Source organism: Pantherophis guttatus, chromosome 1 (assembly GCF_059756535.1).
Source record: "Pantherophis guttatus breed Tessera chromosome 1, ASM5975653v1, whole genome shotgun sequence".
NCBI lineage: Eukaryota > Metazoa > Chordata > Lepidosauria > Squamata > Colubridae > Pantherophis > Pantherophis guttatus.
The window spans coordinates 125,634,543-125,660,643 of NC_142063.1; the positions used below are offsets into that span (position 1 = coordinate 125,634,543).

The window sequence follows — 26,101 nt, forward strand, 5'->3', positions numbered from 1 at the left end:
AAATCAAATTAAAAAAACAAAACAAAACTGGATTTATTGCCAATGTTGAGGAGAGGAAGAAAATTATAAAATTCTTGAATCCAACATGAGATAATTGGCATGGCTTCAATTAGCACCATGGATTTCATTCACTTAGGTGTTTCTGTGCATAAATCCAACTTCTTCATTTAGGTACAAGAAAATTTAATATTTAATATTTGGAATAGTCTCAAGACAGCCTCCTATACAAATATACATACCTCCCTTCCCTTCTTCCCCTTTTTCTGAGCACAGAACTACTATATATCAAGCATTTGATTATAGTGACAAGAATTACATTAGATCATATAATTTTACAATTCAGTACAAAAAGTGTATATATTTCAGTTTTATAAGAGAAAATTGTGATATTTTTAAAAAATGTTATATTTTTTAAAAATGGAATAATACTGTATATGCACTGTATACAGTATATGTGTACATCAGCATATCTCAAACTGATGCTCCTAAAATGGGTTATTACTACAGGATCTAGCATTCTGTCAGGCAGGAAGAATCAGGATCACAAGTTACCATATTTTTTGCACTATAAGACGCATTTCCCTCCCCCCCCAAAAGTGGGTGCAAATGTCTGTGCGTTTTATAGAGCGAATATTGCGGCAGAGGGGGTTGGTGCTGCAGCAGCAAATGCCTTTCACCACCGTCTGTCACCACTGCCAGGGAATGCTGGAGCATTCGTTGCCGAGCAGCTGATCGGTGATTGAATTGGCTTCCCGGAATACTGCTGATCAGCTGTTCTAGGCGGTGGGGATCGCCACCACCAATCGTTGCTGATCCCCGCCTAGAACAGCTGATTGGCGGTATTCCAGGAGGCAGATCCAACCGCCAGTCAGCTGCTCTGCAGCAAAGGCTCCAGCGTTCCCCGGCGGCGGCACTCACCTCAGTTGACCGGTGGTGGGCACAATGGAGTGGAGCCCTGATGAGCCATGTGCTGGGGCTGCGATAATGTGCTGAAACTGACCAGGCTGTTTGCTGCAAGGACGCTAGCCAGATGAATACCGGATGGATGCTGGGAGGCAGAGGCAGATTTTTTTCCCTTGCTTTCCTCCTCTAAAGTTAATATGTGTCTTATGGTCTGGTGCATCTTATAGTGCAAAAAATAGTACTTCCAGTCAAGCTAATTTATTGCTCAAATCTGTACATAAGAATCTAATCAGCTACGGTCAGCACTAAATTGGTGATAGATAGGAGTTAGCAGAATTCAAGAGGAGCTGAACATGGCTTGCTTGTGGAAATATAATGATTCCAGGCTGATTCCTCTTTTGACTTTGCCCCCAAGACTCTTCTTCTCCTACACAGTCCAGCAGATCTGGTCATTATTATACATAAAAAATGTCCAGTTGATAAACTCAATCACCCATGTGTTGTTTGCTTGAAACTAAACAATGTAGGACGTTGAAAACAGCAAACAATTTTATCTAAATATTAATGCTCACTGCTTTCAATATATCACACAAAAATTACATATTCTTTCAATGTCTACTTACAATATCACTGTCCTTCTTTCCATCACGTTTGATTGGCTCATTTAGATCCTCTTGGCTACGAAAACTAAATTTTTCTATAGCCTCTGTGACTCCACGAAGAGAACTATAAATTTCATCAGAATTTAGGTTTTCCGTGTCATAATCCAGCATGCTGAAGAATGAACATAGATGGAACATTAAAATTAAAGAATGGCTCCTTTGAGATCGAATTAGACATTTTCTCATTTGGAAAGACAAAAATTTGAAATCCAATTTTAAAACAAGCAACTTTCAGAAAGTTTTTCAGCCTGAGCAGCAGGAACTCAGATGTTAATTTCCAGAATGTATAAAAATTACTGAAACTAAACCTATAATTGGACAGCAACTGTGTTGGGCCTCATCAATTCACCAAGGGAGTAGGGGTGTATATTTATTATTCAGACAAGAAACAACTTGCCCTGAGTTAGATATAAATGGTAACTTATAAATTATACCATTCCTTTATAGCTTTGAATTGATCTCTCTTTAACCCTTTTTCTATCTAGTAGGATAAAAATATTAAGTAACAAGAAAACTGACTGACTGTGCTGCCACAGTTCCATGATGAACATGAACATCCCAGCATGTCTTTAACCGAACAAATATTATATTTAATGTTTCCCAAGATGTTAAATACATTCCCCTATATAAAAATCCAAAGGCACATTAAAATGGACTATTTCCCCATGAAATAAGGAAGTTCTAGTATTTTTTCTTGAAACGTAGTTGCAAATATATGATAATAACTAAAATATTAGCAATAAAACTGATCATCAGTGATGTTAGAAATTAAACCTATGATACTGCAGACTCACGATAAGAAGTACTTAAACTAATTTTTGGATTTAAATTTGATTCCGCAAGAAATCCAAATCAAAGAATCTAATCTATTACACATTAATTATTTTTAAATAAAAATCTGTCAGCAATTTCTCATTTTCCTCTAGTCATTTTTTTCTTGTGCTTTCTGGAAAGAGTATTTCCTGTATATGATTTTCTCCCCTAAGAAACCACCATAAAAGACTCTAGAATTACAAAAAATACTAATATAATTTAATTCCTTTCTTCCTTAATATAAAATGTGGTTTCTCAAATACCAGAATTAAGGCTAAATTTTATTTGGTCGATCGCTGGTGTTTTAACTAGATCAATCACATTACTACTTCACATTACTACAGGACAAGAAACAATGGTTGGAAATTAATCAAAGAGAGAAGCAACCTGGAATTAAGGAGAAACTTCCTAACAGGGAGGACAATTAACCAGTTGAACAGCTTGCCTTCAGAAATCATGGGCGCTCCATCACTGGAGGTTTTTAAGAAGAGACTGGTCACTTATTTAAAATGGTATGGGTTCTCCTGCTTGAGCAGGGGGCTGGACTAGCAGACCTCCAAGGTCCCTTCCAACTCTATTCTATACTGAATACAACCATTTGTTTAATAATGGATCAAAATTACAGTGGCCCAAGAAAAAGTGAATCGCAACCCGTCTTCGAAGTTGGTACCATCAGACCACTCCCACAGTTATGGGAGTGGTTGAAATTTAAATTTGGGTGCTTGGCAACCGGTTCACATTCACCGGCTTGGCAACCGGTTCACACAGTTGCAGCATCTTGCAGTCATATGATAGCAATTTGCGACCTTCCCAGCCAGCTTCCAACAAGCAGTCAGTTGGGGAAACCAGATTCACTTTAACAACTATGGGGAAATGATAATAAAACTTTCCTCTGGATCCAGAGAAACAGGTCTACAATTAAAGAGTTTCTCCTATATTACAACAGAATCAAAACTCTATCGCTGCTAAAAGTGTATTTCACAAAATGATAATCTATTTTGAATGGCACCTCCCAAAACTAGCATTTCATTATTTAAAAGTACTTGCCAAAAACAAGATTTATATCTCAAGGAAACAGTTTCGGTCCCTGACTTTCTTTCAGTGTACTCTTTCAGCAGCACAGCCCAAGTAACCCTGGCAGGACTGAATGTACATCTGATGTTTTGGCAAAGCAATAATATGGCACATCTTAAAATCTCAGCATGTGACAGTGTGCTGTGCTACAGCCCTTTCAAGTTAGAGAAGCAACAATTATTCTTTAAAAACAAGCATTGATAGATTCTATGTAAGATAAATCATTCTCCACAAAAAAGGAAGTTTTATAATTCCTTGATAGACATTAGTTAAGATTATGACAATTCTTCCTTAACAATATTTTATGCTCTTAGTTCTCAACAATTTTCTCTACGTAACAGTAGTAATGGTTTTTCCCCTATTGATGGAGCAGATCAATACAGAAAGGTAGACACACACCTTATTATTAATGTTCCTTAAACTACAAGCGTGGCTCTGAGAATCTGAATCAATATACTTAAGATTCATAAAGTCAAATAATAAAAGAAGCAAAATAACCCCATTCAAATCAATCACCAATCCTTTTCAGCTACAAAGTGGATTCATTTTCAACACTTTCAGCATTGCTTGCATACCCACTGTTGGTTTATTATCACTGCCTCTACCCGATGTTTCTTCCTTATACTAATTTTTACACTCTAAAGTTCCTCAAAGTAAGAACACTGTATACAACTATGACACATTAATTGACAGCAAAATGATAGATCCACCAGAAACTCAATTTACATCAAATTGCTCAATCTGCAGTTTGTATATTAGTATGCCAAGGAGAAAAAAAATTATATTTTGAATGACAGATCTTGTTTTTCACTAAAAAAAAGAAAAGAAAAATCCAAATTTTTCCTAACAAAGCAATTTGGAGTGGATTCAAATAGTATGCATTATTGTAAAATAGTAATTAGGACTACTATTATGCAAATATATGGATTATTCCCTATTACTTGTTACATGGAATAGATTTTATTAGAAACCTTCAAATATCAGTGGCATCCAAAGTCTACAAGGGAAGAGCCTATTTTTTTAACCTGAGAATAAGACATTATAAAATATCTCACAAGAGAAAGAACAACAATTTTGGTGTATTATTTCTTTTAAAAATCCAAATTACATGAACAAGCAAATACATTTAGCCAGTATAAGAACTGTATGAAATATTGTATAGATGTGAAATTAAAAGGAAGAAAAATGAAAATGGAAGATCAATTTACACTGAATAAAATAAATACATCCTATCAATTGTTTACAATAGAAAACAGTGATTCATGCATACAATTGGAGAAGTTACAAGAACAAAGAGATGAGAAAAAATGTGTGACTTTTAACTGATGTCACAATATTATTTTCCAATGCCGTAACTTCCAACAAATACAGCCTTCAGGATTTGGAATTAGCCAAAATCTGGGACTCTCTATATATGTCCTAAGTGTAAAACCAGAATTGGTCTATAAAACAAAAAAAAATTACTTTTAAATATCAATAATTCTTATCAATATCAATAATTCTTCACATTTGGTTGAAGGATAAAAATCTAAATCTATATCATAAATCACTCATTTTCGTTTATTGATGTCATAATTTTATTTTCACACAGAGAAATGGAGATAAAATAACATTGTAGATTTCTATCTGTGCTATAATTAATAATAGTTTTGTGTCCCTTTCAATGTTCTCATTGTTCTGTTCTTGCACAGCTAGATACTTATCATTGCAAGCAATGATATATTCACCCTTTTTCAGGCACTGATGTTGTAATTACATCCTTAAGCTTTGCTAACAAATGTAAGGATTAAGATCTACTGAATCTTCATATTGCTAGTTGTCCAAATAAGTGTTTTTATACAAATATGGTTAATAATAGACATATGCCAGGAAATCTCAACTTGACCAATAACACATCTCCATAGTATGCATCTAAACACTGTTTAAAACAGATATATATTTCCTATGGCTATTTGCAACTTGAAATACTATTATGTAATAGGCAATCTCTTTTGTTGTCATAGTTGACAGTTGTAATTTATGATTAATTTTCTTAACTAAAGGGTCTGGGATTTCCTAGGTAGTTCTCAGGACTTCAATGTGTCCACAGACACTTCCCTTGATATCCCAACAGCTTCCTGCCCCTGTTGCCATTTTAAAATATAATTTTCATTAGTAATGAGAAAATGGTATGCTGCAAAGCATCAACTTTAGTATCACCTTTATTTACAAGAATAAAAAAGATGGGTGGCTATACTTCATTGGGAAATTTTCTTTGCTTCCTTAACATGGCAACTATAAACATGAAAATACAAAAGAAGGAAATGGCAAGTAGTATTCTAAGAAATTGACGATGGATTGGTTATGTTCCCAATATAGCCATTTTATAAATGGGCAAGCACTTCTACCAATAATTTTTTCAAGAGATAACATTCCACAGTTGCCCACCAATCCCAAAGGGCTGGGTCTTAAAACAGAAGCTGGGCACAAATACAAAGACCAGTCTTATGCATGTGAAGTTCAACTAATAAAACTGGAATTTCACCACATGGCAAGTCGGGCGAGTAGGGTTGAAAGTGACATAAAAAATGAATAAGTCTAGTTCTATATTTCTCCAAATGAATGCTTTGGCTGGGAAGCTGTATAAGGAAGGTATTCCCTGTACACAGCCGATAAGTATGCATATAAAACGTCAACTAGATCCTAGTGGTTGACTATTCCTCTTAGCTGCTAAGACAGTTGTAGTATTATTCTAATTGTTTGCAACCTGGTGTCTTCATGCGCGACACTCAAATTGCTATTTTGAGCCAGTCAGCATGTCCATCAATCTTGCAATTAGAGATCATGGTAATTGTAGACAAGCACATCTGGAAGGTATAGTTACAGTGTGTAATTAAAAGTTCAATATTACTTAACTCTGGGTCCTGTTGTTACCTACCACTTGGCATTGCCTGATTTCTAGGTTTTAGCTTCATACATCTAAAAGATTGGTTTGGAATACTTCATTGCATAAAGTAAGCTTTTGCTTTGCTTTGACTCTTTCCAGCAGAAGAATGGAGAGAGAGAGAGAAAAAGAGAAAGAGTGTGTGTGTGTGTGAGAGAGAAACATTCATACTCAGTTACATTTCTCTAGGTGCCTGAATTGGAAACAATGTAATTGATGGGATTTCTTCACAGGTAAAAACTATAAAGGCGAAAAATGCTGCCTCTTTCCACATCCCCTGGATCTGTCTCTTTGAAAGCACTCATTTGAGCCAAAAGGTAAATAACATTGTGACACCTCTGACAGGTTGGAATAACAGGTGGCTTGTTACCTGGGAGAGTAAGAGCGCCTGAAAGTCTTGTGAGAAGGAGCAGCGGGGATGGAGTTAGGCTGAAAAAGGGGAGGGGGGTGCTTCGACAGCCCATCTGCACTCCAACCCCAGAAACGACTGCAGTGATCACAGGAAGAAAAAAGAGAAAAGGAGGAAGAAACAGAAAAAAGGAAAAAGAAAACTACAATCTGAGTGCTGTGGTTGTTTTTTTGTTTCCCCCCCCCCCATGCTTTCTCAACTAGAGAAGAACTTAATAGAAACAGATTGGACAGGAATACTCCATTGATTTGCTTCAGGTAAATACACTGCTATTCAGTAATACTTGCAATATTAATAGGAATCGCTAAGGAATTTTAGGGCATATCTTGTATCCATTTGCCTATTTCACAATACAGAGTCAGAAAATGTTTTACAGTGAAAATTGTTTTTCCTAATATGTCAAGGTGAGCAGAATATGCACTGCAACGATTATCTTAGATTAAATGAGATTTTAAGATAAAACACAAATAGACAAATGCTGAAGACCAAGAGGATCTGGGTAAATACCTGCATAAACTGAAAATATATTCCACAGTCTGTTTTTTAATAAATCTTTTAGTAAGAGTTGTCCTTTGCCTTATATTTTGATTTCTCGCCATATACTCAATATAAATAACAACCAAATACTCAGAAACAGCACTAAATATTAAATACTACAATTTTTTCTTGTAATCATACCTATGGGCATGTGATTCCACTACTTTATACCATACTTAATCTTTAAAACCCACTCACCTTTAGCAGACCAACTGTCAAGCAAACAAACAGATTGCACAGTTTTCAAATCCCGATAGAAAACTGAAAGCAGAAAAACCCAAAACAGCTAGTATTCAGATTGATAATTTATACCCATAGGATTGCTTATTTCTCCCATTTATTAATTCATTTTTCTTAACAATCACTTTCCAGAACTCAGAAATAGTCTGTTTCCTATAGCCCACATTCTGTTGACTAGTTTTATCCAATACTATTCTAATGGCTGATTCAGGTAAATAAACATAAACCCTTAGAAATCTCTCATACTGCATCTATTTTGGGGCCATATCAAATTCAATACCCCATGAGCCACTTCCAATTCTGAATTGTCTACTTCTGGAAATACGCAAACCATTACTGAAACATACATTCTGGAAGGAAAATTAAACACTGCAGATCTGACTCTCCAATGTAAAACAGTTTGGGCATCCATGTTAGCTTTTTAGCCTATCTCCATACGAGATATTCATTAGCAATTGCAAAGATTTACCAAGATGAAAAAGGCCAGATTTGGAATTGTCATCATTGCTAAGGCAGTTCTATAAGATGAGCCGTGTCATATATTGGGATTTATTTCTAGAACTGCTGGAGTATTCAATTGGTCGTTTTGTTTCTATTGAGCTTCCAGTACGTCATTATAGCAAAAGATCACATTGGTGTAGAAATAAATGAAAAACGCTGCAAATCATGAAATGAGACACCAGAATAATTTTGCAGTACTTTAGAGCTGTGCAAAGACCTGGATACCAAGGGCAAAATGTAAAATTTAAAGTAAGCATAGGCATATATACAGCACCAGTTGAGAACATTTTAAACCAATCATATGTTTCCCTGGAAGAGTTATTAAGAAGAGAATTCCAATAGATGTTGCATAGATGCCCACAAATTTTACTCTTTGAATCTAGATCTCTGCACAACCCTATTGTATCACAGCATGCTTCTTCAGCTGTTTCTCATGAAAGTCTTTCAGAGGAAAAAAAAAGCCAAAAATAAGTTACGTTTACATAATTTTGCATTTGGAGAGAGAAAGGCTAACATTACAAATGTGATCCTGTGGGGCAAGCAACCAAAGACATGCAACCTGAATTTTTAACGAACGAAGTATGACCAATTCTCCCTTACTATCTTAGTATAGCCAAACAAATTGACAAGTCTGTAACTCCAAAGTACAACATTCTGACAAAAAAAAGAGAGCATTTTAGCATTTCAAACTAAAGAGATACAATTTGCTAGTTAATTCTTTCAAAATGTTAGTTTGAACTCCAAATGCATCTCAAATGCAATGAAAGACATTTGTTTCATTTCACTACTATATTTCATCGAATCAAAAGATTACATATTTGTAAATAGTTTAAATTCTGAAGGATGGTTTTTTTTTTGTTCCAACATTTCCGAAAAGCAGGAATAAAAAATTAGAGTGTAAAGTAAAAAAGGCAGATAAAAAAAAAAATATAAAAGTCACAGTGAAGCATTTCTCAAATATTATAGGCTGAAGCTTGAAAAAGAAAGTAATTTAATAAAAACAGCAAAATATGATTGAAAACTAAAAATATTGACAATGAATAAAAATCTAATACATAAATAGCTTGGGGCAAGCAGCTTGTTCAGAAACAGAATCTAAAATCAAATATATATGCAATTTTTTTCCATAAGGAAAATAAACCCAAGAGTATAACATATCTATGTATGTAAGTGTTTTTATGTGTATATTACAATGTATGTCCACACATATACAAGCAGATATACAGCACATTTATTTTAAATATACATAATCATTATTCTGAAAATCTTTCTAAAGATTCAGATTTCTTGACTTGTGGAAAGCTGACCTTATAATTAGAACAAAACTGTCCTGATTTTGTCAAATAATAAGTTCAGTGGAACAAAAATAACCTAAAATGGCCAAACAGAATAGGTTGTATGATACACAAAGAGCTGGAAAATATCCTAGAGAAGAAAATGTCAAGACATTTTTTAAATCTTCGGAAAGTTGTGGGTCGGGGGGAAGAGAAATGCCACCAAGGTCAGGATAAAGAATACTTTTTGCATTTTTCGTATCTGTTATGTACATGTTGGTAAACTCACATTAACTAAAGCATGCCTTGAATTTAAAACCTATATCTGAATAATTATAAGTTATACTTAAGGAATTTTACACTGTACTCCCACATGCATATGCCAGAAATCCTCAACTTTTCATTTGGAATAGTGACAATATGTAAATACTAATAATAGGGAAACTGAATGTTAAGGACATTTCCACAAAATGATTGTTCATAGTCACACAATACTCAGAGGATAAAATAAATATTGGTCTGTAGCCATATGCCATTTTATGCAACACTTATAGATACTACTGAGAATACTGTTTACATTGACTCTGATATGCACTTCCCATTCCTTATTTTCAATTTAAAAAATCTAAATAGATAGATGATCCCCTGCTGCTTTGTTGGGGACCAGGGCATAGGACTAAGCCCCATCAACAGTAGGAAATTTGCTTGCAATTAATTTTTCAAGTAGAAAGTCAGGTGTAAATACAGTAAATGCTTAGGAAGCAAAGACACCTTTTGTTAATCCTATTTATTTTGATCAAAGTTCATGAGTTGCTTGGAGTAGCAAACCTGCTAATGTGCCAAATTCCACTCCAGCAAGTTGAAACTTAATATTTTCAATATTTATATACAAAAGACACTTGACTCAACTGCAAATAATGTTCTGAGTCAATAATATTCAGTAGAGACCTTTAGTATGGACTGCATTTCAGAACAACATGTTGAATCAACAGAATATGATAAAGCCTGATATGCTAAGTAACAGGATCAATAGAAAATGGTTACTTCAAAATTGGTAATATGTGGACAGGATGCTAATGGTCAAATCATTTCACAATGAAATATCAGTAACATTCTTGTAATATTTCCATAAGTACAAAAATGTTACTAAACAGGGGCAGATATTTCCATTTATATTTATGAGACCAAAAAGATGAAAGTGCCACTACTTTCTCTGGTGTATGCCCCCTGGTTGTATGCCTCCCTCAAAGAAATTCTGGGAACAGGCATAGTTACTCCCTTCACACTATCTTTTGGAAGAAAATGATTCTATCTCAAATTTTATTGTCACCATCCTTTCAAAATATTTTTATTACTCTATGTAGTTAATACATCCAGACTCATCTCCTACCAGAAGCCGGAAAACAACTTTGGCATGTTAATCAACTATCTTTTTCATATTCTACCACTACAACCATTATACAGTCATTTTAAGCAGAACATTATTTTTCTTGATTTTCTTGGCAATTTTTTTTTTTTTTTAAATTTGATTTATATGCCGCCCTTCTCCGAAGACTCAGGGCGGCTTACAATGTGCTCAGCAATAGCCTTCATCCTTTTGTATATTTTATACAAAGTCAGCTTATTGCCCCCACAACTGGGTCCTCATAATAATTTCTTAGTTTCAAATAAGTGAAACTAAAATAATATTTCCAGTTTATTGATAAAGCATTCTCAAAGTTCCTCCTCTCCTTTTTTAGATCTTCAAATATGGCTGTCAAAGAAATGAAGACAAATGTAAAAGTAATTTCTTTAAATGAATATAATACATATTCACTTGAATATATTTACATTTATATGTATGCAGGACAAAAGGGTAGATATTATCATAGCTTTTTGGCATTACCTGTAAAATTTAGTATTTTTACAAAGACTATTATTAAAGAAAGTGCAGTATAATTTTTTTTTCCTTAAGGAAAGCAAAATTTTTCTTCCCCTATTTTCAGAATTGAACAAGTGTCTATTAGATACGCATCTATATTGAGTTTTTATATTTTAAATAGAAAGCTTTTACATATTGGAATTATACTTTAATTAAGCTACAGTGTTACCTGGGTGATAATCCTCCATGAGAACAATTGGTAGGTGAAGTTAAGGGGCTGGTTCTGCTGCTAGGATGACGTGAAGGGGTTCGGCCAACAGTATTACTAGGAGAACCCTAATACACACAAAAGAGAAGAAATGACATAATGTAACATATATTACAGGGAAAAGTAAAATGAAATATGGGACCTTTACTTCAGTTAATTTAAATTCTGACTTAAGCAGTATTGACCAACATTTTAAGTCTGACTAGTGACCAGTATCAATTGCTTCCTAGCTTTCAAATTATTCAATAAGAATTTTCTAGAGTTGGAAGTTGCCCATTATTGCCTTATTTATATTATAAGATAAGCAAGACAAGGTGCTTATCAATATTCACATTATCTATCTCACAGAAGCAAAAGGGTTACTATAAGGAGGCCTGATTTTTCCCCCTTCCTTTCTTCATATTGATGCCTTAACAATATTCTAGAATAAAAGGCTTTGGGGCTTCTTGAAAACACATATTTTCAAGAAATACAGCAAAGTAAGAGGTCTTGGCTGGATATGTTAGGCCTTTGTCTATGAATGTATTAAGAGCACTCAGGTTCAGCAGGGTAGAGGAAGGTAAGATCTCCCTTCTCCTTCTTCCATGCAGCTGGACCTACTTTCTACTGTTCTTCCCAGCTGCAGCTTCAAAAGTGAGAGCATTTCAGTAGCAGCAAAATTTTGGAATTTTCTGGTTTGGATTTCTTCTGAATATTTTGTATATTGGCTCCCAATGGTCTCCCCTTCTTGGTTGTCCACAGGAGGGCAAAAGGTGATACATGCATCATGACATCACATAATATCACCCTATTTAATTGCATCGAATACAAACACTGAAAGCTTGTAGTAATGGCATTTGCATGATGACATAATTGTGTATGTCATCATTTTGGCATCACGATAGTGTGCTGCAGACACTATTGAACTACTTCCTTGGAAACAGGGTATTTTATTTTATTATTTATTTATTTCCTACCTTTATTATTTTTACAAATAACTCAAGATAGTGAACATATCCAGCACATCTTCCTCCTCCTATTTTAGCCACTAAAGCTCCTATCTGAGCTTAATAAACAAATCATCATATTTTCTTAACTTTAAGCCACTGGACCTCTACTTTCTGATCTTTCCTTTTCCCTCATCTTTTGCCAAGACTTGACACCATGGCATCTTAGCTAATATACAGATAAAGCAAACTATCCAGGGTAACGGCACAATTACTTTAAAGCATAATTTCTTGAAAGTCCTCAAAGCAGTTAAACGTATTTTTTACGTTTTACAATTGCAGCAAAAATTGCCCCTAGAATTTGGCAGGATAATGAGAGTCCAAGGTGAACCTTATGGGTACAATATGCACACAATCCACCACATTCAATAGCACCTCTTTTATTAAATGCTATGTCTCTTCTGCCCTGTAAAGCCAAAACTGCAGATTTGTATGACTCTGCCAAAATTACTGTCTTTAGAAATTTTTGGTTTTGCTGTTTGTTTCTTACAGAAAAATAATCTTATTTTACCACACTAGTGTTGCTGGAGTTCTTGAGGTGGTTATGTAATAGTCTGGTAGCACCATCCTGGAATGTTTTTGGCAAGGCACCAAGTAACATGGTAAACTCGGGAGTGTTCAATTCGAACAGAGAGATCAGGACTATTTGTGCTGCCTAGGAAGGAAAAAGAAGAAGAAAGTCAGAATCACAGCAGATTTTTTTTTAAAATTGTTAAATGTTACTGGGACATATCACAATATCCAGATTGCAGTTAAGTACATTCATTTTACCCATAATATCACACATTCCAAATACACGACAGGGAAGTACTGCTGAAATCAAGCCATTACAGTAAAAAAAGAAAAAGAAACAAGAAACAAAGCAAAACACTTCTCACATCTAATGAAATGTCCAGTGGCATTTTCTGTAAACTGCAAACCGCAAATTAAGAATACAAACCTACATAAGAGTCCAGCAAAAAGTACATATAATTCATTGTCCTGTATCAAATAACTACCAATAAGTACAAGTTCAAAAAGTTTTTGTAAAAAAAAAAGACACTGTGCTAACACAGCTTTGAAAATTAAATTACTCTGTTAACAAGCTGATTCCAGACTTCCACATCATATACTTCATACTTCAGAACTGGTGATACATGATTCATTAATAATGTGCATTCATTCATGAAGTTAAATAACTGATCTAAACTATTCAGTAAGTCAATTTATTTTTATAAATCCATTAGCTATTCCAGTTCAAGCTAGTACCTGCAGAAAATGCTCTCCCCGCCCCCCTTGTGTGTGTATGTATGTATGTATGTATGTGTGTGTGTCTATCTATCTATTCCTATCTTTCTACCTATCTTTAAAATGAGACTAGAACTCAGTCTTCTGATTTCTAGTCTGGTAACTTAATCACTACACCAGACCGGCTCTTAATAAATATATATAGCTAATAATAAAGTTTGGCAGGATAAGAAAAAGTCATTAAGAAAAAGTACAACTAAATTTCATTCAGTTTCTGTGTGCTTTCTTGTAATGTTTGCCTTGAAAAAAATATCCATTATGACTTGTTAGAGGCTAAAGAGGCTGCGTGAGGTTTAATCTATCAATTATGACTAAAATTCAGTCTTTGAACTATTATCCTTTCCATTAGAATAAGCACTGTTCCTTCAAAATTAAATATTGTAAGTGAAGAACATTATATAGTTCCAGCTGGCCTCTCCTTCTTCCTCAATCAGTGTACTTCTAACTAGATGGGAAATCTGTTTGCACTGAACTCAGAAAGTGAAAAATAAGCCACATATGGTCGTACTCATCCTGCCCTACAGAAATGTGGGAACATTCATTAAAAGAACATTCTTTGAACAGAAAATATTATTTCAAGTCAAGTCCAAGAAAAGAATGGATAACAAAATGAAGAAAAAAAGCTATATGAACGATCAGAAAAATCACGCGGATCCAAGCATGGGAATTTTAGTTTAGTTAGGGACATCTACATGCAAGTCAGTACAGCAACCAAGCAAAAGATCCAATTCTGTGAATCTAGTTCTATTTTGTACCTTCCCAATTCAAGTGGGTTCAATTTGGGCTACAGTGCAACCATAGTTCTTTTATACTTTTTATACTATCCTTTGTACTTTTGCAGCTGCCTTATTGGTTCTTAAACTGATTCTGCCCGTTGCTGTTATAATTTTGTTTCCCTCAGAAATTTTCTAATAACATCTATTAAAATCCAAAAATTTATCAACAAAAGGGGTGACTGTAATGACATTCCACAAATGCCACAAGAAAAGGGCATATAAGCACTTCAGTACAACCCAAGTTGTCACTGTGTATAAATAAAGGTCCTTTGATTTTGTGTCCTGTAACAGGGAAGAGCTATATTAAGCAAGAACTTAAAGGACAGGTGTGTTGCATGTTAATGGAATAGCAGGCATGCAAATATTGAATTGAAAGCTTTCAGTCATTTTCCATCCACCTTGGGATGTGAACTCATAAGAGACTGCAACTAGCTGCAGACACTTCAGATAATACTCATTTAATCTAATCAAACCAGCGTGAAAGAAACACACATGAGGTTATCACACATCACTGCATTTTTAAATAAAATTCTCCCCCCAACCTTTTCCCCCCACAAATCTAAGCTAGATTAGAATTTTGGACTGCAAACACAGACTAATATCTTATGATTAGTGTATGCTACTTTTAGTCTACCTGTTTACACTTTTCTTCCAAGTTTCCTTCACCAGGACCTGACGAGGCTGCTGCTGGTTTAGCTGGCATATCCTCACCTACCCAACTATGCATGGTCTGAGTTCAACAAATAGGAAATGGAATATTATTTATTAGAACCAAGCACAAGATTTTCACTGACCATTGCAGAAACATTTATGTTTAGTTTCTTGCAGAAGTTGCACTTATAAAGCAGAAATGCTTTTCCAATGTGGAACTAATGTCACAAAAATGGAAGTGGCCATTACTAAGTTTTCTAACTCTTTATTTTTTTCCAACCTGTACTATAATGCCTTTTACAATTTGTAGATGTAAATTTTATAATTCCTCTGTTACTCATATAGAATTCAATAGCTGTAACTTTATTTTTAGTTATTTATTTCCTTACTCAGCCTTTTTGAAAACAGATAAATAAAACTTACAATCTAAGGCCAGCCAGTTCTATCTCCAACACTGTACTTATAATACAGGTGCTACTGTGTCTAAGTCAGGGGTGTCAAACTAGCAGTCCGGATGAGTCACATGCTGGCCACACCCACCCCAGGTTTAGTGAAGGGGAAAAAAGTTGTGATACGATGCGAGTTTGACACCCCTGGTCTAAGTGAACCATCAGAAGTTGGTCTCATCTTTTTGCTACCACCCGTTTCTAAACAGATATGTGCATATGGTTAAAGCCTGATGCAGCCAAATAACAGCAAATCTGCAAAGTAGCAAATTAGGAAGCCTTTCACTGCAATAGCACTAACAATGATGCATTGTATGTGAAAGTATTTTTTGGTCTCCTTACTGCTGAGCAACATTCAATCTATTTTTGTAAACTATACTTTGAGAAATTAAAAATGTTTTTTAAAATGATGATTGACTTGTGAACAAAGATTAAAATTCTAGGCGATATTGGCATGTTAAAATATCAAATGTTTTAATTTTGGGGTGGTGGTGGTGATGATGGTAGTGTTTTAAAAGTGGGCTCTTAACAGTCATCAGCACAGTAGGCATTTGTTTACCTAACAATGAAGAAAACACCTAGCTGTATGATTTAAAAGATGTTTTTATACTGTTTTTCTATGTAACAAGCACTGGAAGTTGCTTTTGACAGAACTTCTTGTTTTGGAACCTGGAATAAAGGTTTAGAGAAGAGATCTTTTCCCATGCTAACTAATGTTTCCCATCGTCTCTCAATATGGTGGAAAGGGACAGAATTAGCCTCTCTCCTAGTTTACTGTGTGCAGTAAAGGTTTCTGCAATTTCTCTGACTACTATCACTATCATGAAAGAAACATTAGTTTAAGGATTCAATAAATAACAGTAGTGCTGGAAAGCATGCAGCTCATAGATCATACTTTTTGCCCTCCAGCATTAGATAAATAATGAAAATTATCTTATTTTTTTTTCCATATTGTTAATGCTGCTGCAAATTTCTATCATATTTTTACCTTGAAGAAAAAAGAAAACATACAAATCCTTTTAAATGTGTTCTCTTGTTGATTGCTTGAGTTAATTCTAGTCTATCTTCAGATCTAAACTGTCTTTAAATAATAATAGGACTGTTCAAGTCATCTGGCTAAAAAGTAGCTTTATAAAATATGTTCACAAGACAACTATATCGGCAATATCCACTGCAAGAATCATTGTATGCATCCTTCTGCATCATGGTTAGCATAAAGACAATTTGTAGAAAAGAAGGAATAAAAGAAGAGCACATAAACCCCAATGTTAATTATTTCTCTTTTTTCTGCACTGAACCCATTAGTCATATTGTTATATTGAAGAAGTATCAAACTCCTTATTGTCTATTTAATTATGCTTTGTTTCATGGTAAACAATTATTAATGTTATGACTTTACTCAACAAATTCAATGCAGTAGCTCCCATTCCAAAATGGATATTCAGAATGATATATAATTAATCCCCTGCCATTTAATCATTATATGTTGTTGCCTTTTGGCAAGATTCATTTCATTTCTACCTATTTTTCTGATCAGTTTCATCTTTCTATTTCAATGGGCTTCCTATGATCCGTCTTCTCCTCTTCAACATCACAAGCTCATATTTTCATCTACATAGTTTAACCCTAACTCTAAAAATTTGTAGAGATTCTCAGTCATCCAGGTCATAGTTGTCCCAAAGGCGTTTTTTCAGGAGGCAACTGGAGTTTCTTGATTTTTCTTTGAAGACATTTTGCTTCTCATCCAAGAAGCTTCTTCAGCTTTGACAGGACAGTGGGGAATAGAAGGATTTATATTCCTTGCACACAGCTGGTCATTTGCATCCTTTTAGAGCAGGGGTGTCAAACTCAATTTCATTGAGGGCCGTATCAGGGCTGTGGTTGACCTTGGGGGGCCGGGCTTGTGGCCGACTGAGTGGGCTTGGCCAGCTTGACACAATTTACTGGGTGCGGCCAACTGGGTGGGCGTGGCCATCTTGACACCACTCCCCAAACTGCTGGCATGTTTCTTCTTTGCACTAGGTAGACCAGGTCGAAGCCATGCTGGCCGGCCCCTTACATTTTCCAGGATGGCCCCGAGGGCCAGATCCATAAACATTGCAGGCCAGATGCGGCCCACGGGCCTTGTGTTTGACACCCTTTTAGAGGGTCATTGATTTACTCTAAAAAGTTTCCAAGGTGCTGTTCTTTTTGACATTCATGACAAAGATGACACTTCATGGCACAGCTGGAAACTTTACAGACCACATTAACATGAATGTTGATGGCAAGAAAGCAAATTTGAAACTTGATACCAGTATTATTAACTTTTCTTCACAGAGGAACTAGTAAATAAACTGAAAAACTAATTGAGGAACTCACAGGTAACTGATTTCTTTACTTCTTATTGTGTATGTGTATGTATGATTGTGGAAGATTTGCTCTGATGAGGTACATGTTTTGCTTCACAGAGATTTATTGCACTGCACTCAGCACTGTGAATAACCTCAGTTACTCAGTGTTCTATCTCAGAGTTGAGGCAGGTCATTAGCAGAAATTACTGTTACCAAACAAAATGATGGCACAAATGCTTCACTGAATAGAAATGGAGTGGTGGAGTACTACATGGTTTTCATGAACGTGCTTTGAGGGGTCCTGCAATATCTGCACAGGGTTACTACCACCCCTTCCAGAGAATTCTCACCTTCTTATATTTTAAGAATAGGAAATGTTTTTCTTGGTCTACAAAACGTTTTATTTATTTAAGCCATTAGTTAAAATTTTTGGCTAGCAAATCCTCTCCATCCTACTACTTCTCATCTGAAACCTTGCTCCCTACATGTTCTAGTAAAGTGTGTGGATGGGGAACATACATAAAGATGCATGTGAATGCATACATGGATAGACATGAAAGAAATTTCCTTTTTGTGTGTGCTTGAAATGCCCTCTCTTGAAAGAATGATATGCATTTCTACTTTCATGAGAGCATCTGCATGCAGGCTTGGAATACATGCAAAATTTCAGAGAATAAAAGAATATCTTTCAATTGTGATTATGATAAAGGGAAGAGAAAGAGAAACAAGGTATGTTTTGTCCAGGTTTTATTTTCAGCCAAAACATAATTTGGCTCCTCATTATTTTCCTGAACAAGGCTTTTGCCCACAAAAGTTATTCATCTCTAATTTCATTTCAGAGAATGAATCTTCCCTGAGTTCCACTCAAATACTTTCACCAATTGAAGTCTCACTCTGCATTCTTTAGCATGCCCTTCCACACTATGTGGAAATTTACCCAATGCTCCCAAAGAGGGGGGAAAGAAATGACAAAGAAGACTACAGAGAGGGGAATCAATGTAAATTATTACACTAATGTAATTGAAATATTTGGTTGGAGCGAATGGCTTCCAGCAAAAGCACATTTTGAATACAACTGAATGAATTTATCGATCTGATACGGTATAATCTTAATTTTTTTTAATGAATTTATATAAGTTGCACCAATCATTGCCTCCCATTGCTTTGACTCACCTTTCTTACATCTGAGCTCTTTGGTTCTGTTGTCCAGGTAATAATCCTAGAAACTGCAAGTTTAGCCTCACTGGAGTTTACAAAATCTGTAGGATCCATTTGTCTAGCCAAGGATTCAATGTATTTTAATATTGCCACTTTTACCTAAAGTGAATAGAATACATTTTGTAAATAAAGATAACACAACAAATTACAAAGCTCAAAACCTTTTCTCAAGCCCAATCTTTTTATGAACCATTACTTGCTGCAAAAGAGCCATCTCTAGATCTTCTGAAAACCCTACCAAGGAAAAATGTATTTGCCCCAGTTATCTATATTTAAGCATTATGCTTGACTTTACTCTCAGACATCATTTCCCAATGGAAGTGCAAGCACCTTAACCTACCTTAAGGTTTGGTGTTTGGGTCTGATCTACGATAAACCTCATCAAAATATTAAATTGTTGGTCAAATGGAAAAGAATCTCTATAATGGAAAGGGAAAAGGGAAGAGAGAGCGTAAGAACAAGTTCCAAGATTTAAATATAACTAGTGTTTTCCTCAGATAGAGAAAAATGAAATATATAACAGCTGCATGCCACAGTCTAAGAAATAAAAATAAATAAACACCCCCCACCCCCTAGTCTTCAGTCGACTTTCTGAATAACTATGTATCTTCTTAAGCCACAAGGAGGACAGATAAAGGATCCAATAAACGGAAGCAATCCAAGGGTAGATATTCTGTTTTCAAAGACTTTACTTTTATGTATTCTTAGTTAAGACCAATTTTGATGTGGCATTTAAATGAAGGAATGAATTCTTCCAATTTCCCTCAGGACAGTTTTTATCAGATGAGAGGCTCATGGTTGTGGCTTAACAGATTCAATTTATGAGACACTAAATAATAGCTTTCTATCTGGAGATGATGAACATTGCAATCCATCCTATCTGCAGGGCACTAGGTTTGAGAAAGCTGGTTTTGCATTATGTAAAAAAACATGTCAGCAACTTATCCCCCGTTACTTGGCAGATACACTACCTTGTTACATCCAGAGCTTTCTGCACTTTGGCCTGCACTGATCCCAGCAGGTCAGCACCCATCTTCTTCAGTAACTGTGTCAGAAGAACAAAGAGCCAGTCCTGCAAATCATCTTTGTGAATAATGATGAAGTCTACCAAAGTTTCAAGAAACATGCTGAAAACCTTTAAGTTAAAAGAGATAACAGAGGAAATCATGATTTACATCATTATTAACATCATGATTAACATAAAAATGATGAAAATCAAAGGCAATCAAAACCTGCATTAATAGGGATGATTTTGACATCCATGTTAATATTGTGAAGTACCAGTATGTACTGGATGGTTTATATTAAATAGATAAAAGAGGTGGGATTAAGTGGTGGGAGTGAGGAGGAAGGAAAATACACTTACTCTCTGTTGTGAATTCCACCGCAAAACAGGCCATGCAACAAAACAAACCATTCATTAGTAAACTGATATTAAAAAAAAAAAATCAAAGCAAATTGCTTTAAGGCAGTTTCCCTTGCATTCAGATAAACTGCATTCACAGAAAGTTTAAGATAACTTTATGAAAGAATATTTTTATAATATGTAAGGTTAACTGTTAAGTTCTTGAGGCAATACATATTTTTGAAATAATCTATTTTCTTATATTCCAAGGAAATGTTCTGCTCTAGATAATATCCTACTTGCATGACTTACTTATGGAATTTAAAAATATCTCAGTAATTCACCACAGATAACTGCAAAGACTAAACAACTATTTAGCACAAAAAATAAAATATTTTGATTATCATTTCGATTCAATCATTTATTTATAACCCAACCTCCAACATTTATGGATTGTTCATAAAAGGTGCATATATTTAAAAATTTACCTTGCTGTGGGGGTCTGCAAACATACGTGTGAAGATTTCACATAACCTTTTCAACTCCACACGGCTAAACCCAAACAAAAAAACCCCAAATTATTGTAGAAATTAGTAAAATGTAGCAACACAAATTTGCATACAAAATCATCATTTATTTCCAAGGCAGCAAATAAGTATAGACAAGGAAACTCTATTCTAATCTCAACAGATAAGGGGACTTCAATATAAGGTCAAGAGACTAAATTAAGGTTTCTAATTTGTGGTATAATATAGATCAGGAATGTCCAATCCACAGCCCGCATTCACCCCGAACAGCTAGTAACGTGATGCCACAAGATCATAAACTTTTAAGATTATTATGTGTTTTATATACACATATATTGTATATTTTATGTATGGGCCAAGACAATTCATCTTCATCAATGCAGCCCAGGCAAGCCAAAAGGTTGGGTTCTCTATCTTTAAATGTTTTGCTGTCTTGCCAATTAATTTAATTTTAATTAATGTAAAGAACTGAACTGCCTTGCAGTATGTTCTCCTTATATATATCTTTCTCTTTAGTGAAGGTAAAAATCTTATGTTCAATATTTTTTCTAGAAACACACAGCTGAAGGATTGTCTCCTTGAAGTCTTAAACAGAGAGTTCTAGAGAACTAAAATGTTCTTCTACTGATTTTTGGATAGTGCACTTCTGGTCTCCAACTCACTCCCATGGCATATATTCAACTGTATTTTATGGCAATACAAAAGAACAAATGGACACAAAATAGAAATTTCAGTTCTCTTGGACGCTTTGTCTTGGACTTCAAATATACTTGCTCTGAGCCAAAGAAATTATAAGTGGTAGTTTCATTAGGAATAATAGAACTGGAATTCATTGAACATTTTACATCATTTCTCATAAATCTTCTCAAACTTCTTAAACTGTTTACCTTAAATGTCAAAGAGTCTTTAATCAACAATTCAGCTTTTTCTAAATTGGGGGCCCACCAGGGAAGTTTGGGCAGTGTCACATAATTCTCTATGCATATTGTTTCATATGTATATTAGGAAGATTACAATCTACATATTTGTTGGGCTTTCTTTAACCCGTTTTTATTCAGATACCCTGACTCTAGATACATATTTTGGTCTCTTGTTTATTTTTGATTATTGAGGAACGCTGATGACATCTCCAAAGGGAGAATGCAAAACATTCAAAATATTTTTGCTTTGTCTGGTTTTTATTTTTATTTACTTATTAGTTTTTTAATCCCACCTTTGAATAACTCAAGGCCGGGAACCTATCTAATGCTCCTTCCTCCTCCTATTTTTCCTGCAAGCAATAACTTTGTGAGGTGGATTGAGCTGAACTAAGAGATGTAACTAGCCCAAAGTCAACCAGTCAGCTTCCATGCCTTAGGTGGGTTAAGAACTCACAATCTTCTGGTTTTTAGGTCAAAACCTTACACCAAACACTATACCAAAATAAATATCTTTAGTAGCATGATGCCTGTATGTCAGTATCTATGTGTGATATGTTTCTGGACTAAAAATAATAATAATAATGGTTAATGCAAGGCTGCCAGCCATACATTGCTCAATTCTGTACAGGTAGTCCCCAACATACGGCCACAATTGATCCCTACATTTATGTTGCTAAGTGAGAAATTTGTTAAGGGTGTTCTGCCCCATTTTATGACTTTTCTTGCCACATTTGTTAAGTGAATCACTGTGGTTGTTATTTTAATAACATGAGTGTTAAGTGAATCTGGTTTCCCCATTGATTTTGCTGATCGGAAGATTGCAGAATGTGATCATATGATCCTGGGATGCTCCAACTGTCATAAATGTGAGTCAACTGTCAAGCATGTGAATGTAAATCATGTGACCATGGGGATGCGGCAACGGTCATGTGAAAAATGGTCATAAATCCCTTTTTTCATTGCCGTTGTAACTTTGAACGGTCACTAAATGAAACTGTTGTAGATCAAGGACTACCTGTATTTAATAAAGAGGATAGAATTACAGCATTAAAAAGCATGTTCTAAGTCACCACTCAACTTTTTCAAAATCTTTTATTTTCTTGGTTTATTCAAGGTAAAGAGAAGATAAAAAGACTCCTAATTATATGAACAGCTTTGAATACCTACAGTATATCACTAAGTAGAAACTCTATTCTGCAATGATATTAATTCCAATTGTTCATCATAATTATAAGCTGAATTCAAAAATATCAATAATGGGTGATAGTAACAAAAAACACAGTCCCATCATTAAAATGCTGGCTATCTAAAACATAGCTTACAACTACGATTATTAAACAAAATATTGATAATTTAGAAGAAGCATAAACATTTCATAATTTACGGAACTCTTTTAAAGACATGATAAAGAACAGGTACAAAATATACGAATAGTTACTAATGAAATACGCATTCACCTTAATGTTCTCTGGCTCTTCAATAGGTTTTGCAAGCCAATTAACCCTTCTTTCCTTTCAGACCAGTTGGAACTAGCACAGTGGTTTAAGACCTCCGCTACATCTTCTGTCTGTCGCAGGTAGTGTGGGATGCCTCCATTGCGGGAACCATAGGACCGCTCTGAGCATGCACTGGAGGCATCGCTGTTTGCATCATCATCAGAATACATCCCATATGGTTCATACCTTCTTCTCACTGGTTTTTTCTGATCGGAGGGGGGGAAATAAATATTGGATTTAGTAGTTTTGAATAATTTCACTAAAGTAATAAAGCTTAATAACCGTTCATTCAGTGACCAATTTGAATTATGATAGTGCTCAATAAAGGGACTTACCCAAAGATGCAGCCATTGACCCACAATGAAATTTTAAGTGCTTGGCAATCAGCCCACTCTAAGCAATAGCACTTAAGACTTATATACTGCTTCACAGTGTTTACAGTCCTCCCTAAATGGTTTACAATGTCAGCATATTGCCCCCAACAATCTGGGTCCTCATTTTACCGACCTCAGAAGGATGGAAGGCTGACCCAACCTTGAGCCAGTGAGAATAGAACTGCCAAACTGCAGACAGCCGGTAGTCAGCAGAAGTAGCATGCAGTGCTGCATTCTAATCACTGTGCCACTACAGCTCTTGGACTGACCACAGGGGTTCCCTATCTCAGCTGATTTTAAAGCCTCTCTTTTCAAATCGGTAAAATAGCCACGCCCTTTTTCAGGTTTACGCAACTGTTTGAAAAGTTGCTCCCAGCTGTCTTAAAAGTATAGCCACATTGCTTCATACTTGCTCCCACCTATTATGCAGCTCCTCTCTTGAAGGCTTTGCATGGCCTAATGAGAACTTGAGTCTTATTGTCAAATATTTTTCTGTGGCTACCAGAAAGAATATATATTAACTTCCTAAGCCTATTTCCATATCTTTTCTATCCTCCTGTATATTTTCTGTATAATTTTCAGAAAGTCTGTATCAGGCATGTCCAGCCTGTGGCCCTGGGCAGCTAGTAATGCAGCACCACAAGATAATAAAAATATTATTTATAAAATATAGGAATTCCTTTTCACTCAATGCACCCAGGCAAGCCAAAAGGTTGGACAACCATTATATTTATATAATTTATGCCAGAATTTGTGTTTTCTTGACTTTAGTATATATTGATATACTAAACATGTTGATGGCACCAAAGTTCTGCATTTTGATAGGATGCAAGGTTTGGACATTAAGGTATGAACGTAATTGCAGCCCTATATTTATTTATTTTTATTTTTATTTATTTATTAAATTTATATACCGCCCTATTCCTAAGGGACTCAGGGCGGTGAACAGCGAACGATAAAAATACATGTAATACAAACGTTAATAAAAAACCAATTAAAATATACTAAACACTCTGGTCCTAGATAATTCAAGACATCCCAGTTTAAAATAAAATCAAAAAAGCAATATAAAGGGAAAGTTAGGCCAGGCCGGCCTGCTGAAACAGGAATGTTTTGAGGGCACGGCGGAAAGTGCGCAGATCCGGAATCTTCTGTATCTCTGGGGGGAGCTCATTCCAGATGGTGGGTGCCCTCACAGAAAAGGCTCTCCCCCTGGGGGCCGCCAGTCGACACTGTTTGGCTGACGGCACCCTGAGAAGCCCCTCTCTATGGGAGCGTACTGGGCGGTGAGAGGCTATTGGTGGCAGAAGGCGGTCTCGTAAGTACCCCGGTCCTAAGCCATGGAGCGCTCTAAAGGTGGTAACTAAGATCTTGAAGCGCACCCGGAAGACCACAGGGAGCCAGTGCAGCTTGCGCAGGAGGGGAGCCACATGGGAGCGCCATGCTGCTCCCATAACTACTCGCGCGGCCGCATTCTGGACCAGCTGGAGCCTCCGGGTGCTCTTCAAGGGGAGCCCCATGTAGAGAGCATTACAGTAGTCCAGGCGGGAAGTGACGAGGGCATGAGTGACTGTATTTAACGAGTCCCGATCCAGAAAGGGACGCAACTGGCGAATCAGGCGAACCTGATAAAAAGACCTCCCGGCCACAGCCGTCAAGTGTTCTTCTAAAGACAGCCGTGAGTCCAAGAGGACGCCTAAGTTGCGAACCCTCTCCGTGGGGGGCAATGACTCATCCCCAATAGTCAGTGATGGCACCAATTGACTATATCGGGACGTCGGAAACCACAGCCACTCGGTCTTGGATGGGTTGAGCCTGAGTCTGTTCCTCCCCATCCAGATCCGTACAGCCTCCAGGCACTGGGACATCACTTTAAGGGCATCATTGGGGTGGTCCGGGGTGGAGATGTATAGCTGAGTATCATCAGCATACTGATGATACTTCACCCCAAAACCACGGATGATCTCACCCAGCGGCTTCACATAAATGTTGAACAGAAGGGGTGAGAGAACCGACCCCTGTGGCACCCCACATACAAGGGGCCTCGGGGTCGACCTCTGCCCCCCTGTCAACACAGACTGCGACCGATCAGAGAGAAAGGAGGAGAACCACCGCAACACGGTGCCCCCCACCCCTAACCCTTCCAACCGGTGCAGCATGATACCATGGTCGATGGTATCAAAAGCTGCTGAGAGGTCTAATAGGACCAGGACAGAGGAACAACCCCTGTCCCGGGCCCTCCAGAGATCATCTACCAATGCGACCAATGCCGTTTCC

General features: G+C 36.1%; 1 protein-coding gene across 14 annotated transcripts in view; it reads right to left on the reverse strand.

Moving 5' to 3' along the window:
• CLASP1 (cytoplasmic linker associated protein 1) overlaps positions 1 to 26,101 on the reverse strand; it is a 236,845-nt gene that overhangs the window by 21,622 nt on the left and 189,122 nt on the right. For 9 of the 14 annotated variants that reach the window (XM_087881742.1, XM_087881743.1, XM_060687902.2 and 6 more), the window contains 8 exons: positions 23,412 to 23,656; positions 20,996 to 21,059; positions 20,134 to 20,297; positions 19,503 to 19,581; positions 19,118 to 19,261; positions 12,963 to 13,106; positions 11,427 to 11,533; positions 1,527 to 1,677 (listed from right to left, as the gene is read on the reverse strand). In XM_087881742.1, coding sequence (XP_087737868.1) covers positions 1,527 to 1,677; positions 11,427 to 11,533; positions 12,963 to 13,106; positions 19,118 to 19,261; positions 19,503 to 19,581; positions 20,134 to 20,297; positions 20,996 to 21,059; positions 23,412 to 23,656 — 1,098 coding nt within the window. Of the gene's footprint in view, positions 1 to 1,526; positions 1,678 to 6,745; positions 6,863 to 11,426; positions 11,534 to 12,962; positions 13,107 to 15,148; positions 15,245 to 19,117; positions 19,262 to 19,502; positions 19,582 to 20,133; positions 20,298 to 20,995; positions 21,060 to 23,411; positions 23,657 to 26,101 lie in introns of all 14 variants that reach the window. The other 5 variants (XM_087881736.1, XM_087881738.1, XM_060687900.2 and 2 more) reach the window with 2 other exon arrangements.